The sequence below is a fragment of the Muntiacus reevesi genome, chromosome 2, assembly GCF_963930625.1.
Source record: "Muntiacus reevesi chromosome 2, mMunRee1.1, whole genome shotgun sequence".
Lineage (NCBI taxonomy): Eukaryota > Metazoa > Chordata > Mammalia > Artiodactyla > Cervidae > Muntiacus > Muntiacus reevesi.
The window spans coordinates 11,751,587-11,766,983 of NC_089250.1; the positions used below are offsets into that span (position 1 = coordinate 11,751,587).

Genomic DNA, 15,397 nt, shown 5'->3' on the forward strand with positions numbered 1-15,397 from the left:
TAGTGTGTGTCCTTCAAAGGAATGCTGAGAGTTCGTTAGTTTTTGGTGATGGGCCTTTGCTCCAAGGCAATGGGAATATTTACATGCATTTCTCAGAAATGAGTTCATATTTTAGGAAGGGCTATTGAAATGGTAGAAAATTAGTCCAGAATGGTTTCAGTGGCCCCAAAGGAGGAGGCTCAAAGTATGAGGAAATACAAGTTGCCTTGGGCTAAACAAAGGCTTTTGCTGTATTTCTTTGGTTTGGTTCTACATTTCCACCGGGTAGGGAAGCAGAGCGCAGCTGCAGGATTGTCTGTTTCCCTGGTGAGCAGTTGACACTCACTTGGCCAGAAGCTCATGCACCATCTCGTCTTCTGTGAATCCTTGGATCCCTGTTCACCAACCCTCCGTGTTCAGAAATCTCTTTTCTCTGATGAAGCCTCAGAGCTGCTTAGCAGTTTTTAGACTTTTGTCTTGTGCTTTTTATGCAAGAGACTGTGTTGGAGTAAGAGATCTGTGAACTGAGTTTTTTTTTTTTTTAATTACGCTAAAACATACATAACTTTGGTGGTTTAGTCTCTTAAGTCGCCTGTCGAACTCTTGTGACCCCGTGGACTGTAGCCCGCCAATCTCCTCTTTTCATGGGATTCTCCAGACAAGAATACTGGAGTGCATTGCCATTTCCTTCTCCATACATAACTTTGGGTTGGCCAAAAAGGTTTTTCAGATTTTCCTGTAACATCGTATGGAAACACCCGAGTGAATTTTTTGGCCAGCCTAATAAAAAAGGTTACCACTTTGTTTTTAAGTGTTCAGTTCCGAGACACTTGGCACATTCACCCTGCTGGGAAACCATCCCCACTGTCCACTTTCAGAACTTTTTCCTCTTCCTGGACTAAAACTCTGCCCCCGTGAAACATGAACTCCCCACTGAAGTTGGGTTTTTGCAGCGTGCCCGCCTCTCTTTCATGGTTGTGGTCATTGTTGAGGAAGAAAAGAGCATGTGTGAACAGATTCTGAGTTTCTCCGAAATCTGCCAGCTGTCTCAGGCTTGTTCAGTTTTAGAGGACGGCAGGCCCGAGGGGCATTTCTCCTCTGTCTCTGCCCCATGAAAGCAAGTCTTGGTCGGGACCAGGTAGAGAAGCATCCACTGGGGACCAGTGACAGTGGGGTACCACCCTGCCTGTGGGCAGTGGAGGAACCCGATGATTCCACCGGGAAGGTACTCACAGTGACGGGGCATTGCCAGCACCCCCTGGGGCACCTTTGCTGACAGGCAGCCTCCTCTGGGTAGGTGCTTATGAGGGACTCAGTGAGACTGAAGACCAGGTTGTCTAGTAGTGACCTGGCTACTGGATTAATCCTCAATCGGGGCCCATTCAGAGGGATTTATTAGAATCCACCTGGGATAGGACTTCCCTGGCAGTCCAGTGGGTGAGACTTCGCCTTCCAATGCAGGGAATGTGGGTTCATTCCCTGGTTGGGGACCTGAGATCCCACATGTCTCGTGGACAAAAAACCAAAACATAAAACAGAAGCAATGTGGTCACAAATTCAATCAAGACTTTAAAAATGGTCTACCTTAAAAAAAAAAATCTTAAAAAGAATCCTCTTGGGTTTCCTGTCCTTGCCTTACCGTGGGTGCCCTCCCTGTGACTCAGCGCTCAGCCATATCTCTTTTTTGTTTTTCCTCTTAGAACGCTGGGTCGGGTCATCATCATTCTGAGCCCGTCCATGCCTTTCCCAGTTTGCAAGCCCCAAATCCTGCTCATTCTAAACAGAAAGCCCTCCAGCGTGATTCATCAGCTGCCTCTTTGTGGTGTTACAGGAAGTGAAAATCTCCAGCCCGGATTACAAAGATTGCAACTCCGCAGAAGCTATGGACGACTTCATGAAGAGAATTAACTGCTATGAGGCCAGTTACCAGCCCCTCGACCCTGATAAATGTGACAGGTAATTCCTAAGCAGTGACTGTCTGAACCACCTGCTTCAGGGCTGTGACTGTTATTCCCTATGAATAATATTGCCATGAAGCGTTTGCTCCTGGATACTTTTATAAACTCTCTTTTTAAATATCTCAAAAAAAAAAATCCTTGGTGACATATTCGGTGTAACTATCGTAGACACCGTGTGTGAGTGTGCAGAGTGAGTATCTGGGCCCGTCTCTCTCTGTCCTCTGGTCTTGTCCCTTATTTCCCTTTCACTTCTCTTGCTTTTCTCCCTCCTACCCTCTGGGACGCCCTCTGGCCCCACTCTGCTGTGGGAATTGCAGGCTCAGACCCCCGACTCTCAGAGCAGAAAGGCGCGGTCTGTGCTACCCCCCTGGAGCTGACGCTGGGTGCGGTGGAGGCCGAGTCTGCGTGGTGGGCTCCGGCCGCACCAGCCGTGTCTGACGGGCTGGCGCCCCCTGCAGGGACCTGTCGCTGATTAAGGTGATCGATGTGGGCCGGCGCTTCCTGGTGAACCGCGTGCAGGATCACATCCAGAGCCGCATCGTGTACTATCTGATGAACATCCACGTGCAGCCCCGCACCATCTACCTGTGCCGGCATGGCGAGAGCGAGCACAACCTGCAGGGCAAGATCGGGGGCGACTCGGGCCTGTCCAGCCGGGGCAGGAAGGTAGGGGGCGCCGGGGCTGGGCGGGGAGCGGCCCTGTGCGTGTGCGTCCTTGTGTACGTATCTGTGCCCTTGTGTGCACGTGTGTGTTCCTCTGTGTGTGTGTCTGTGTGTCCTTGTGTCTGTGTGTGACCCTGTGTATCTCTGTGTCCTTGTGTGTACAGGTGCATGTTCCTGTGTCTGTGTTCCTCTGTGTGTCTGCGTGTTCCCGTGTATGTGTGTGTCCTCATGTATGTACTGGCGCCCTTATGGGTACGTGTGCGAGGCCCTGTGTGTGTCGTGTGCCGATCAGACACCGACTCACACCTGGGCGCACGTGCACGCCTGAGGGGAGGGTGTGTGCGGGGCTGCTCCCAGGGCCCCCTTCCCGCAGCAGGGAGGACAGCCTCGCCCTCCCCGCGGGCTCGGTCCTGCGCCGCCTCCCCCCCAGGCGGTGGAGCCTGTGACCCAGCGTGCGCCCCTCTCCCCACGCCCCCAGTTCGCCAACGCCCTGAGCAAGTTCGTGGAGGAGCAGAACCTGAAGGACCTCAAGGTGTGGACCAGCCAGTTGAAGAGCACCATCCAGACGGCCGAGGCCCTGCAGCTGCCCTACGAGCAGTGGAAGGCCCTCAACGAGATCGACGCGGTGAGTGCCGGCCGGGGCCTCCGCCCCAGGGGCCGCGGGGCATCCCCGAGCCTCGCACGCTGGCCAGCCGGGCGGCTGCGGGCTGCGCCCTCAGCGACCTGCGCCTGTGCCCGCAGGGCGTGTGTGAGGAGATGACGTACGAGGAGATCAAGGACACCTACCCCGAGGAGTACGCGCTGCGCGAGCAGGACAAGTACTACTACCGCTACCCCACCGGGGAGGTGCGTGCGCGCTGGGCCGCGGGCGGGCGGGCGGCGGGGCTGCGGTGCGGAGCTCGCTCGGCCTGCCGAGGCCGCGGCGTCCGGCGAGGCCAGGGAGGCAGGGGCGCCGAGCGGCTCCGCAGAGGGAGGGCCAGTGCGGCCGCCCTGCTGCGCTGCCCCGTGCTCCTCCTCGCCCGTCCGCCTGTGAACACAGTCCTCCCGGCTCACACAGCTCCAAGGGAAGCACCGCTGTGTTTCCCGGCAGCAGGGACAGAGGTGTTTCTCCAGGGACGGAAAGGACAGTTCAGGAAACGGAAACAGCCCTGGCTGCTGATGTGCTGGATGCGGGGCCCCGCTGACCGTGGGCCACAGGGCAGGCGCGTCAGCCAGTCCCTTGTGCCGGCTCCGCGGATGCTGGCGGAGGGACCCCTGCGCCCTGCAGGCCCTCGGGCTGAGCCAGCAGCTGCCTGGAGCTCTGCTCGGAGGGTCCCGTGCAGGCGGAGCTCTGGGGCCTGCGGAGGCCTTGGCCTGGTGACACCCCGCAGGGGTCCTTCCTGTCTGTGGTCCCTCCACTCAGCGTCTGTCACACGTCTGTTCCCGGGAGCCCAAGGCACTGTCCCTGGTCTCATTCCCTGGGACCTCCTTAGTGAGAGAGGGACCAGGGGTCATGGTCTTGAAAGTCACAGGCCCTACCCTTCTTTTTCAATTTTCTTCTACTGAGATAAAGTTCCTATCATATAAAAGTCACTGTTTTAGCCAAAGTACACGTCAGTGGCTTTTTTTTAATACATTCACAATATTGTGCAGCCATCATCACTAATTTTAGAACATTTCCCTATTGCCCCAAAAGAGACCTCCCAGCCTGTTAGCAGTCAGTCCCAGTTCCCCATCTCCCGGCCTGTGGCTTCTTTGAGTCCGTGTTCTGTCTCTGGAGTTGTCTGTTCTGGACGTTTCCTGTCAGTGGAGTCACACGCTCAGACGTCACTCTGTGTAGCATGCTCAGGCTCCTTCGTGCTGTGCTGTGTCGGGGCTCCGTTTCCTGGGTGCAGGGTGGGGGTCAGGAAGGAGCAGGGAGAGGCAGTGGCGTGGGTCCCCCAGGGCCGGGATGGATGCAGGACCAGCACGCGGGTGGTGGGCTGATGCAGGACGGACGGCGTGGTCTCTGGTTTATAACAGCGGGAGGGCGTGGCCCAGGGTGCCCGTAGTGATCTCGGTTTATAAGGATGGGAGGGCGTGGCCGGGGGTGGGGGGGTGCCCCCCGTGGCCCCTGGTTTATAATAGCGGGAGGGTGTGGCTGGGGGTGCCCGGCTTCTGCTCCAGCTCAGCGCCCCCTTCTCCCTCCACCCTGCAGTCCTACCAGGACCTGGTGCAGCGCTTGGAGCCGGTCATCATGGAACTGGAGCGGCAGGAGAACGTGCTGGTCATCTGCCACCAGGCCGTCCTGCGCTGCCTCCTGGCCTACTTCCTGGACAAGAGCGCAGGTGCCTGGTCCCCAGCGCGCTCTCTCCTGGGGGAGGGCGGGGTTGGGAGCTGGTCCCACCCCCCAACAAGGAGGCAGGGCCCCTGAAGTAGCCCCATCTGGGTGCTTTCTTGCAGCCCCCAGAGAGTATCAGAGCAGTTTGAAGCTAGGTGGGCTTAACGGCCTCAAAAAACCCACCCTCCCTGTCTCCCCACATCTCAGGGGCTGTGGGTCTGTGGGGAGGGGGCAACCTACCTCTAAAGAGCTCCCAGCCCAGCTAAACACTAGTGTGTCTGCCTGCGGGCCAGTGGGATGCCGACTCCTAAGGTGTTTGGGAAATGACGCTCTTACTCCAGCTCATTGCGTGAGGTTTTGGGTTCTCTTTGATCGTGTTCTTTCGGGTGTCTTAGCAGGGCCGCCTGCCACCCGCAGCAGGGCCTGTGCTGGGTCGGGGTGGTGGTGTGCTCCACCCTGCCCAGACAGGCGTCTGGGGTCCCCAGGCAGCACAGGCTCTCGTGAGGGCATGGCCACCCTCCAGTCTCCCATCTCACCATGGGCCCTTCTGTCATTTCCAGAGGAGATGCCCTACCTGAAGTGCCCACTTCACGCTGTCTTGAAGCTGACACCCATCGCTTATGGTGAGCATGAGGACCCAGCCACCGAGACTGGTCCCCCAGGTGGGCCGGGCGGGGCTGTGAGCTCGGGTCCCGCTTTAACCGAAGCTGACCTGTCCCCGCCCTCACCCAGGTTGCCGAGTAGAATCCATCTACCTGAACGTGGAGTCTGTGAGCACACACCGGGAGAGGTCGGAGGTGAGTGTGAGCTCGCGGCCCCCTCCTCACCCCCGCTGTGCCGTCTGTCTGGGAGGGACCCGGCGGTGGGGCTGGCGAAGGCTGTGTCGGTCGGTGGCGTCTGCCTGTCTCCGTTTGGATCTGTGGTCCTCGAGACTGCCCTCCCTGTTCTCTCAGCCTCCGTGTGCTCCTGCCTGCCTGTCTGGTGGCTTCTTGGCATCGTCCTCCGTTTTGTTTCTTTCTGTGCTTCTTCCCCCATTTCCTCTTGACCCAAGAAGTGAGTGTGGAGGAGGAAGCCTCTTTTAAACGTAACCATGGTCTGGTTACCGTCGCTTTTTCCTCTGGGGAAGCCAAATGATCGCAGGTTCCAGAGTCCCGGGTGGCAGTGGGACCCACAAATTTCGGTGTCATCTACATGCACTTACGTCTCTAAGTCTCACAAAAATGATAAAGAATGAAGAAGAGGGTGGGACTAGGGAAGCACAGCTGTAACTGGGAGTTAGCGATGTGGCGGATGGAATGAATGATTCTCTGGACAAGCCCAGTGCCTGACCGCACGCGACACCACCTGGGGGCGGTCTGGAATTTGGTGGTCAGCCTGGCTGGGATCCCCCAGGAACAGCCCAGAGTTCTGCCTAAGCGTAGGAACCTTGTGAAAGGAAGTTCGAATTTACTTTATCCCAACGGTGAGACTCCACTGCTCTGCCAACATCCACCCAACCCTTTCTTTGACACCGAGCATGACATTCCCATGTTCCCATCCCTGCTCTAATGGAGCGTGGCCAGAAGATCTTGGCATTCAAATCCTGGCCTCCAGTCGCCCAGCTGGTTGACCGAGATGAAGGTGAACTTCATGCCTTGGCTCTGACGGCGCCTCCCAAGTGGGGGTGGCAGGATGGACGTTGGCTTTCCCTCCAGGGGCAGCAGTCTCCCCACTGGACCCTCCTGCAGCGGGATGATGGGGATGGGCTGGAACTGGGCTCCGATGGACCCTGAGAGCTTTGCCAGGCAGAACAGGGCAGGGGCTTGATGGGGACCTTGGAGGTCCCCACTCCAATCGAATTGTCCCGTGGTCGGAAGAAGGCTAGGGTCTCCTGTGTCTGTGGTCTCCTGGCTGCGGTGGAGGCTGCGTTTCCTGTCCGAGGCTGGGTGTGCTCCCCGGGAGCAGGAACTGGGAAGATGCCGGCTTGAGGTCAGCAGGAGGGGGGACGGGCACTGACACCTCCCACCGCCCACGCCTCGAGCCCAGGACCCTGTCCTCTGCATCCCTGGAGGCTGGCAGCCAGGTCTTCCCCCCTCCCCGCTCTCACGTGCTATCACTGCATCACTGTCCCACTCTCTCTTCCTCCCTCGCCTGCTTTGCAAACGTGGTGTCTGTCAAGCGGTTGTCTGGAAGTGACTGGGGCAGGGGCTCGGGATGAGAGGTCATCCCTTGCTCTTGCTGAGTGGGAGACGCGGGATGAGCTGGCGGCCCTGCGGTCCAGGGCCGTTCTCCGTAGTCAGTCTCGTGGTCTCAGTGAAATTCAGAAGCAGAGAAACGTGTTTGGTTTGGTTTTGGATTTTTGGGGTGTTTTTTTTTTGGCTTATTTGCCTCCCCCTCCTCGTAACTGTCGCCTTCTCTCTTTTGTCTTTGTCTCGCTTAGGATGCAAAGAAGGGACCTAACCCGCTCATGAGACGCAATAGTGTCACCCCACTAGCCAGCCCCGAGCCCACCAAAAAGCCTCGCATCAACAGCTTTGAGGAGCATGTGGCCTCTACCTCCGCTGCCCTGCCCACCTGCCTGCCCCCGGAGGTACCCACGCAGCTGCCCGGACAAGTGCGTTGACCCCCTCCTCCTTCCTGAGTCGAGTCGTGTGCAGGGTGGGGAGAGCGTGCCCGGCAGGGCGGCAGGGGCCACAGACTCAGGCCTGCGTGGGGTGGGGGGGGACTCGGAGGAGAGGATCCGGGCTGTCCCTTTGAGTGTGGGACCCCCGGATCCATTCCCGAGACCTTGGCTTTGCACGGACACGCCCTTTCCAGGGAGGTGGCCTTCCCTGGGCAGAACCAGGCCAAGCAAAGAGATGGCCGAGTGTCTGTGACCCATTCACACGTGTGGACAGTTTCTTCTAAAAGTTGAAGGCAACCCCCCAGTTCAGGACCAGCTCAGCCCCCATCCGGCTGAGGGCTGTTGGCTTCCATGTGGCCTGGGGACATCTCTTCTGTCCCCACTGCTTCCTCTTAGAGAAAAGCTTTGTCAGATGGGGCCCTGGGAATGTGTCTGGAGCCGGCGTGGACAGACTGGGACCCGGGCCAGAGGACCTGGAATAGATGCTTTCTCCTAAAGCATAGTAAAAAAAACAACCCCAAAGCAGAAAACCAACTGGATTAATTCTTAGATTATTTCATCCGTTGTGATGCTAGGCTGAAAGACACTGGCTGTTGGGCCGTAAAATTTGTTTCCAGCACACCACTATCTTCCTCAACAATACTCGGGAATCCTGGCCGGGGTGTGAGATGTAGAAATCCCCAGGCACAGATTTGGGTCCCACCTAGGGGTCTCCCCTAACCGCCGCCCACCACGCCTGGCCTCTGACATAGAAATCATGGGTTCAAGTTCAAGTTGAACTTGAAGGTCCACAGGCTCTTCCTGAGTTTCCTCGAAACTCCTTTAAACCTTGTGCTGTCTGGAAGTTTGCTGTGTGTGTGCCCGGGGTGGGGCGCAGGGGTGACGGTGCTGTGCTGCCCCGGGCAGGCCATTGGCCTGCTTCAGGCCTCAGTTTTCTCATCTGTGGGATGGGGGAGCAGCAGCTTCTGCCACGGGCTGATGGGGAGACTTGTGCTGAGTGTGTCTGTGGTCGTGTCCCGACCTGGTGCCAGCTCTGGGGTTTTATGTCACGTTCTGTCACTTCCCTGGCCTTCAGTCTCCCTGTTTTTTTTTTTAAATGAGACAGACTGGCCGGAAGACATCTAATTAGTGGTCCTTTCAGGCTCAACATCAGCGGTGATGTTGTGAAAACTTAAAGCTAAAGTGGCATGCCAGTGACATAGTGTGTTGGTATAAATGGTGGGGTCACAGATGGAAGATGAGAGGCCACAGTCACAGACGCAGGGACCTGTCGGGCGGGGTTTGGTGACCGTCAAGGCCGTGCTGCCCCGGGTGGTGGTGGGCGGGGTGGGCGGGTGCGTCCTGTGGGGTTGCAGACCTGGAAGCTGCTGGCCAGGCTGGGGGTGCCCAGGGCTCTGTCCCACAGAGAATGCCTGGTCCCCAGTGACCCAGGCCCTCTCCCTTCCCCCCACTGACTCTCTCCCACCTTTTCTCTCTGCAGCCTTTGCTAGGGAAAGCCTGTTTGTAAGTATTTTTCTCTGAATTCTTTTGCTCTTTGCATCTCTTTCTCCTTGCTTGCCAGCTTGGCCCTCCTGCCTGTTGTGGTGAGGGTAACGGCAGTTGTTGTAAAATCTGGAGGAAGGAGAACGGGCCCGTGAATTTTCAGGACAGGACGCAGGGCGTGGGTGTTCTGTGCGTCCTCCTGACATCCTGGCCACCGCCGCCTTCTCCTCGCTCCCTCTCGGGGCGGGGGTGACTGTGTTTGCAGTTCTCCGTGGCTGGACATCGGTCTGCTCTTTCCCTCTTAGCGTCAGACATTGGTGGGAAGCTGGGTCTTTGCCTATTGATGTTGTCTTTTATGTTCTGGGCCTCCCCCAAGAGCCCTACCATTTTGAGAGGGAAGTTTGCTCAGAGCCTAACCTGCACAGTGAACTGTGGAGGACCCGAGCGCCCCCTCCTGTTCTGCAGGGATCCCCCACCTTCAGGGGCTCCGGGACCCCCGCTCCGGAGTGGTCTGCTTGGACACCACTGCTCCGCATCGTGTTGTCCTGGATCAGAACACTCCCGGCCTTTATGGTCATGTCCAGGATGGGGTGCGGCTGTCTCTCTGCAGTTTCTGGTTAATTCAGCGCTGGTTAATTCTACTGGAGAAACTCAGTGCTTCCTCTGCTCTGGTGGTCCCCAGCCACAGGAACAAACTGATGCGTTATATCACAAATTTTAACAAGAGACACCCTGAAATATCACCCTAACTCCTTGAGTCACACCTGCCCCGTCTTCCCCTTCGCTGGCTAGGCTCATCCACACAGAAACGTGGCTTATTCTTGGAAAATAGGAGCCGCTGGGCATTGTGTTTGGACTGAGTGATACCACCTGCCCAGAAATACACATCGTCACTTTTCAGCTTGTACACATCCTGAGTCTTTAGTCCTTGAAATAACTCCAGGAGGTCACAGGGCAGTTCTTGGCCCCGCTTCCCAGATGAGGGTGAGGCCTCACCCACAATCACCCCACCAGCCCTCAGCAGAATCAGTGGTTGAATGGCTGTCCCGTCCCAAAGGCTGGCTGCTTTCTCTCTGCTGGCTTCCAGAGCTGCCCGGGTCCCGTTCACCTGCCCATCCCAGGCACCCGGCGTTTGCAGCCTGTGGGGCGAGGCTCAGAGCAGTCTGGGTTCCTTTCTGGCTCTCGCAGCCTCTGCTTTGCAGCCGCTTCCTGCAGCTGCTACATGTTTATTTAACCGTGGGCTTGCCCATCAGAGTCAGTCTGTAAGGGTAACAGTCCTGTGTCGGTGACCCCTTTGACACATAGAATGCCCCAAGGGTGAATGTTCTTGTGTGAAAAGCAGCCTTAGGGTTTGGAACCTTACACTTTTGCATCTGTGCGTGTCCTCTTCCTTTTGATCCACAGCCTGGTGTTTCCAGGAAGGACATCTTCCTGCTTAGAGAGGGCCATTCAGCCACCCTTTGAGGTTGAACTTGTCTCTTTCTAAGGCTGGAACTGCCTTTGGTCAGAACACGTCCAGTTCAGTGAAAATGTGTTCTCTGCATCCATGCAGATGTGCCAGCGTTCAGGTGTCGTGATGATGAGAATATGGGTGTAGCGCTTAGCGAAATACCTGGCTCGGGGCCAATGCCTGGTGGACAAGAGCTGCTCCTGAGGGAGGCTCAGTGCCCTGTGCTTTGGCGGCCTGCCCAGGCTGGGGGTTCCTTCTCGTGGGCCGCAGGAGTCCTTAGGGACTGGGGACAGGGTTCCCTGGGGGTCTTAGGGTGGTGGCCCCAGGATGCTAGTATCCTGGTAAGGCAGGCACGTGGCAGACAGGTGGGACACAGCACCTACCCTGCAGCCCCTTCCCCGGGAGCCGGAGACCGCCTGGCCCTCACGGTGCACCCTTGACTTTTTTATTTTTGTTTTTTTAGTCATAAATACTGTGTTTAATTATTTAGCTTCTTACAGTACTCACATAACAGAAATTGACAAAGCCACGCTGTAGTTTAGTCACCCAGTCGTGTCCGACTCTCCTGTAACCCCATGGACTGTAGCCCGCCAGGCTCCTCTGTCCATGGGGTTTCCCAGGCGAGAACAGCGGAGTGGGTTGCCATGCCTCCTCGGCTTTGAAATGTCAGATGCGCACTCAGAAGACAATCCTACTAAAGATGTTGTTTTGTTTTTCTTTCCCGACATGTTTCTTCCTTCCCCCTTCTATGCTTGAAAGACGAACTGTCTGTCATATTTTCTCAAAGTTCTCTCCTTACTAACCTTGGCAAGGTAAAAAACGCCCCCTGCATGCCGGTCTCCGTTCCTTCCGTCATGGCATCTCAGCCCTCGGGGCGTCATGGTCTGCGTGGAGACTGGCCATTGTGAAGTCTGTGACTCATTCACCCATGCCCCGGAGCATGTGTGTTCTTTCAAGGGCGGCCCCCATGTCTCCGTGTGTCCAGAGCCCCGGGCACCCCGTGGCCGGTGGTTTCCAGTGTCCTCATCACATCACCATCATTCGTGGGTGCCGCAGCCTCGGGCGTGTGATGTCCCAGGGCGGGTGGGAGCCGGACCTCCGTCTCTGACCCCACAGGTTGACCGAGTCCTCCCTGGTTCTGAGCCTCAGGGACCTTGCTGGAGATGCCTGGCTCACAGGGGCCGGTCTGATGCCCTCGTGGTTGGAAGGTCGGTGGCCAGGGCCCTGAGTCCGGCTGAAAGCAGGCTCAGGTGGGGCCCCGGCTTCCGTGCCGCCAGCCCTGCTATGGGCCTCTCTTACAGAGATTCTTAGTTCCGTCGGGAGGGGAGTGGGCTGCGGTGATGCTTGTGTTTCTGTCCTCCTGGGTTCCACTTGCCCTGCCGCCTCGCTAAGACAGTCTGGGAGGAGAACACTTTTAGAAATTGTGTTTCCCTTTTCTCCAGGGCAGGTTAAGGAGGGTGGGTTAGGGAGCCCACAGCTGTGCGGGGTGGGCATCAGCTCCCCCAGACAATGGAAAATGATTTTTTAAGGGGCTTTGGTACTGGCCCAGCTCCTTCGGGGTGGGGCTTATGGGCAGGATTGCTTTTATTGGAATGGGATGAGAGCTTCACCCACATGCATCTTCTCTGCCCAGCTCCTTGCCTGAGTTCCGGCGTCCCAGCTGTGTCCCGGGTCCCCAGGGCTGTGGTACAGTTCTGCTTAGGCCGGGCTGGGAGGAGGGCCCTAGTGCTTCTCCAGATTTAACCACCCCCCACCGCCCCTGCCTGGTAGCGAGACCAGCAAGAGTGCCTCGGGTGGGGACAAGCGCAGTCTTGAGCTCTCAAGGGGCAGCAGCTGGAGGAGCCCCAGGCGCTGGCGCCCAGTGCCCCTCGGAGCAGCTCGGACCCCAGGAGCTGCCCGCCCTCCCCACCTGCCCCCTGCCCACCTCCTCTGGGCGTGGATCAGGGCCCTTCCCGGCCCCTCTCCCCGTGGGAGCCCAGGCTCAGCCACTACCACGTTCCCGGCCCACACTGTATTTGGTGATGCTCCTCCTCCGGGCCGTGTTCTCTGCTGGGGAGAGGGGGCCCGCGTCTCAGTTGCAAACTTCATCTTTGCTTGCGAAGCCTAGTCGGCAGGAATGGTAACAGGCTTCCCCCTCTTCTCTCCCGAGAGCAGAACATGAAAGGCTCCCCCGGCAGCGTGGACGCCTCCAGGATGCACTGACCGCCCCCCTCTTCACCCTGCTCCCGCCCTTCCGTCTGCCCGCGGCCAGCGATCCGAGGACGTCTCGCAGAGAGGAGCGGGGCAGAGGGCAGCGTGGAGGAGGGTCTGCTGTTCCAGGGGGACCAGGCCCCGCCTGCCCCTGCTCCCCCAGCCGTCGGGCTGCTCACCCCGTGGATCCCAAGTGTCTCGGGAAGGACCATGCGCAGAGGAGGCAGGACGTGGTGCCTCCCTGCGGACTTGTTCATCTCGTTCTGTACCTGCCCTGCTGGGGGTGATGCTGGCCCCTGAGTCCTAACCTTAAGGGGGGCCAGGCTTTCAGCCACTGAGGGTCAAGGGAATGAAAGCTTCCAAGAGGCTCTTTGTGCATCTGGCCTGGACGTTGCCTCCTGAAGGGAAGCTCATGGCTTGAGCTGGGTGGGGCCTACCCAGGAGAGCCGGTCCTGCAGCTGAAGAGAGGAGTCCCGTGCTGGACCCGCTGGTCAGCCAGGCAGCAGCCCTCTGCGTGTTGCCCACCGTCCCTGGTCTGTCCTGCCTCTGAGGAGGGCATGGCACAGTCTGGCAGGAGGAAACACGTTGCTGAAACAGCCCCAGGGGCCTCGCCTTCCAGCGCAAGCTCCCCACTCAGCTCCCGGGCCTGCTGGCCTGTGCACTTTCTTAACGGCAGAGAATGGGACCTGAAACATCTCACCTTCGGCAACTGAAGATGCTCGGGGTTTGTGCCCTTGGGGCTGGAGCTCTGGAAGTTGTGGGAGCCAGGTGTGCCTCTGGGGAGGTGAGGGGACCCCCCCCTACCCCGTAAATGGCCAGGCAGCGAGCACTGGCATTGTTGCAAGACTGACCCCAGATGACAGCATGCCAAACAACGACCTGGCCCCCCACTCCAGGACATTCGTCCCTCCTGTGCTTCCTGGGTGGGGACAGTGACCCGAGCCAGGCCGCGCTCGTGGCCTTGTCCTCCGGGAGGCTGGCCGGAGGGTGCGGAGCGGCACCCTGTGTGCGTGCGGAGACCTGCTGTGTCCTCAGCCCGGAGCCCGCTGCCCTGGGCGGGTCCAGAGGAGAGGATGTCCTCGCTTGCCTTCGAGGCACCGGTGGCATTTCTAGTGGGGGGCGCTCAGAGCAGGCTGTGGACACGTGGTTCTGAACACCTGTAGTTTCTGCCTGCTGGTCTTCCCCTGGGGCCTCCGGGCACTTGAGGGGGTCAAGGCCCAGGAGAAGCGGTGTGAGCGGGGAGGTAGATCTTGTCCAGTGACCCTTTTCAGAATCGCTAGAAGCCGGTGCCAAAGGTCACCTTCTCTTCCTGCCCTCCCCCCTCCTTCCCCCTCTTAGCTTGTAAAGTAGTCCTGGGGGTGGGGGGCCGTTTAGACAGCTGGAGCCTGGAGTGGGGAGAGGAGCTGTTTTTGTTTGTATTTTTTTGTTTGAGAGGAGCTTTTAGAAGAAAAATGCATGTTTCTCTGATTGGGACTCAGTGGGGAGCGGGAGTGTGATTCAGAGGCCCTACAATCAGGCGTGTGGGTTTCACATCAAACTGTTCAAACCCTCCCTTCCCATCACTGGCCATCTTCCCAAGACGATGTCTGTCTGTCTGTGTTCCTGTGCAGGGCCTGTGATACTCTCCCTCTTTCCTGCTGCCTTGTCGTGTGTGTCCGTGTGCGTGTGTCCGTGTGCGTGTATCTGTGTTTAGATGGAGGGGCCTGCTGCCCTCCTCCTGAGGACGGCTCTTATGTCCGCCTTCTGGCTCCTCCTCTGGTGGTTGGAGCTGACCCTGACTTTTGACTCGTGACGGCTGATCTGAGTGCTTATTCTGGTCTCTGACTGCTCAAAATCGGTGCATTTACAAAGGAGGCCTGGCCCGACCAGGACCTTGGTTTGCAGGGGCCTTGATGTGGAGAGAGAACCCCAGTGTGGGGAAGGGAGGGGGGACAGGCAGAGAGCAGAGGCAGGGGGTCCAGGGGCCACAGACTGGACTTCCAGGGAGGGAGGGGCGGGCGGAGGTTGTCTGAGCCACGGTCACGGGGCTTCTGCCTCGCTGACCACTGGCTCTCACTCCCCTCCCCCAGAAGCTTCTGGGACCAATATTTTTAACTTCGCTTATTTGTTTTGGGGTGGGCTTGCCCCTCCCCTTCTTCTCTCTTGAGACTGTGGGCAAAGCTCTTCATTTGGGGGTGGGGAAGAAAGACTGTTTGAACCACGCCAATGACGTTTTCGTTTCTAATACTTGAAATTTATTTTTTTATTATTTTGATAGCAGATGTGCTATTTATTTATTTAATATGTATAAGGGATCCTGAAGATGGAAAGCTGTATAGATTGGGTTTTGTTGGTTGGTGGGCTTGGGGGCCTTTCACGTGTGACTTATGACTTCTCTGTGTTCTCTATAAATTTGTCCAAATTAATTACCTGGAATGAAGCTGTGCCAGCTTTCAAACGGAGAGCCTGTCGGAAATTTGTATATTTTGCAGTTGCCAGAACAATAAAATACCTGGTTGAAATACACAGGTGAAGCACCCTTTGGTCATTTTTGGGGGGAGGGACAGGAAGACTCTTTAACTACACTGGGGGTCACTCCACCAAGTTTCTGCCACTCAGCCCCATCACCTTCCTTTAACCAGGATGTGTAGGGACTCCTCTGGTGGTCCAGTGGTGGGTAGGATTCCACGCTGCCACTGCTGGGGACACTGGTGTAAGCCCTGATCCAGGGAACTAAGGTCCCACATGCCTTTCAGCCAAAAAAACCCCTAGGACTTGAAATTCACCTGCAGCAG

The 15,397-nt window shown here is 57.5% G+C and overlaps 1 protein-coding gene across 4 annotated transcripts in view; it reads left to right on the forward strand.

Moving 5' to 3' along the window:
- Positions 1 to 15,128, forward strand: part of PFKFB3 (6-phosphofructo-2-kinase/fructose-2,6-biphosphatase 3) — an 81,714-nt gene extending 66,586 nt beyond the window's left edge. For 2 of the 4 annotated variants that reach the window (XM_065920942.1, XM_065920944.1), the window contains exons 7-15: positions 1,811 to 1,935; positions 2,396 to 2,603; positions 3,079 to 3,225; positions 3,342 to 3,446; positions 4,777 to 4,906; positions 5,460 to 5,522; positions 5,632 to 5,696; positions 7,319 to 7,492; positions 12,588 to 15,128. In XM_065920942.1, coding sequence (XP_065777014.1) covers positions 1,811 to 1,935; positions 2,396 to 2,603; positions 3,079 to 3,225; positions 3,342 to 3,446; positions 4,777 to 4,906; positions 5,460 to 5,522; positions 5,632 to 5,696; positions 7,319 to 7,492; positions 12,588 to 12,635 — 1,065 coding nt within the window. In that variant the 3' untranslated portion in view covers positions 12,636 to 15,128. Of the gene's footprint in view, positions 1 to 1,810; positions 1,936 to 2,395; positions 2,604 to 3,078; positions 3,226 to 3,341; positions 3,447 to 4,776; positions 4,907 to 5,459; positions 5,523 to 5,631; positions 5,697 to 7,318; positions 7,493 to 8,981; positions 9,005 to 12,587 lie in introns of all 4 variants that reach the window. The other 2 variants (XM_065920941.1, XM_065920943.1) reach the window with 2 other exon arrangements.
- Positions 15,129 to 15,397: the final 269 nt, after the last annotated feature.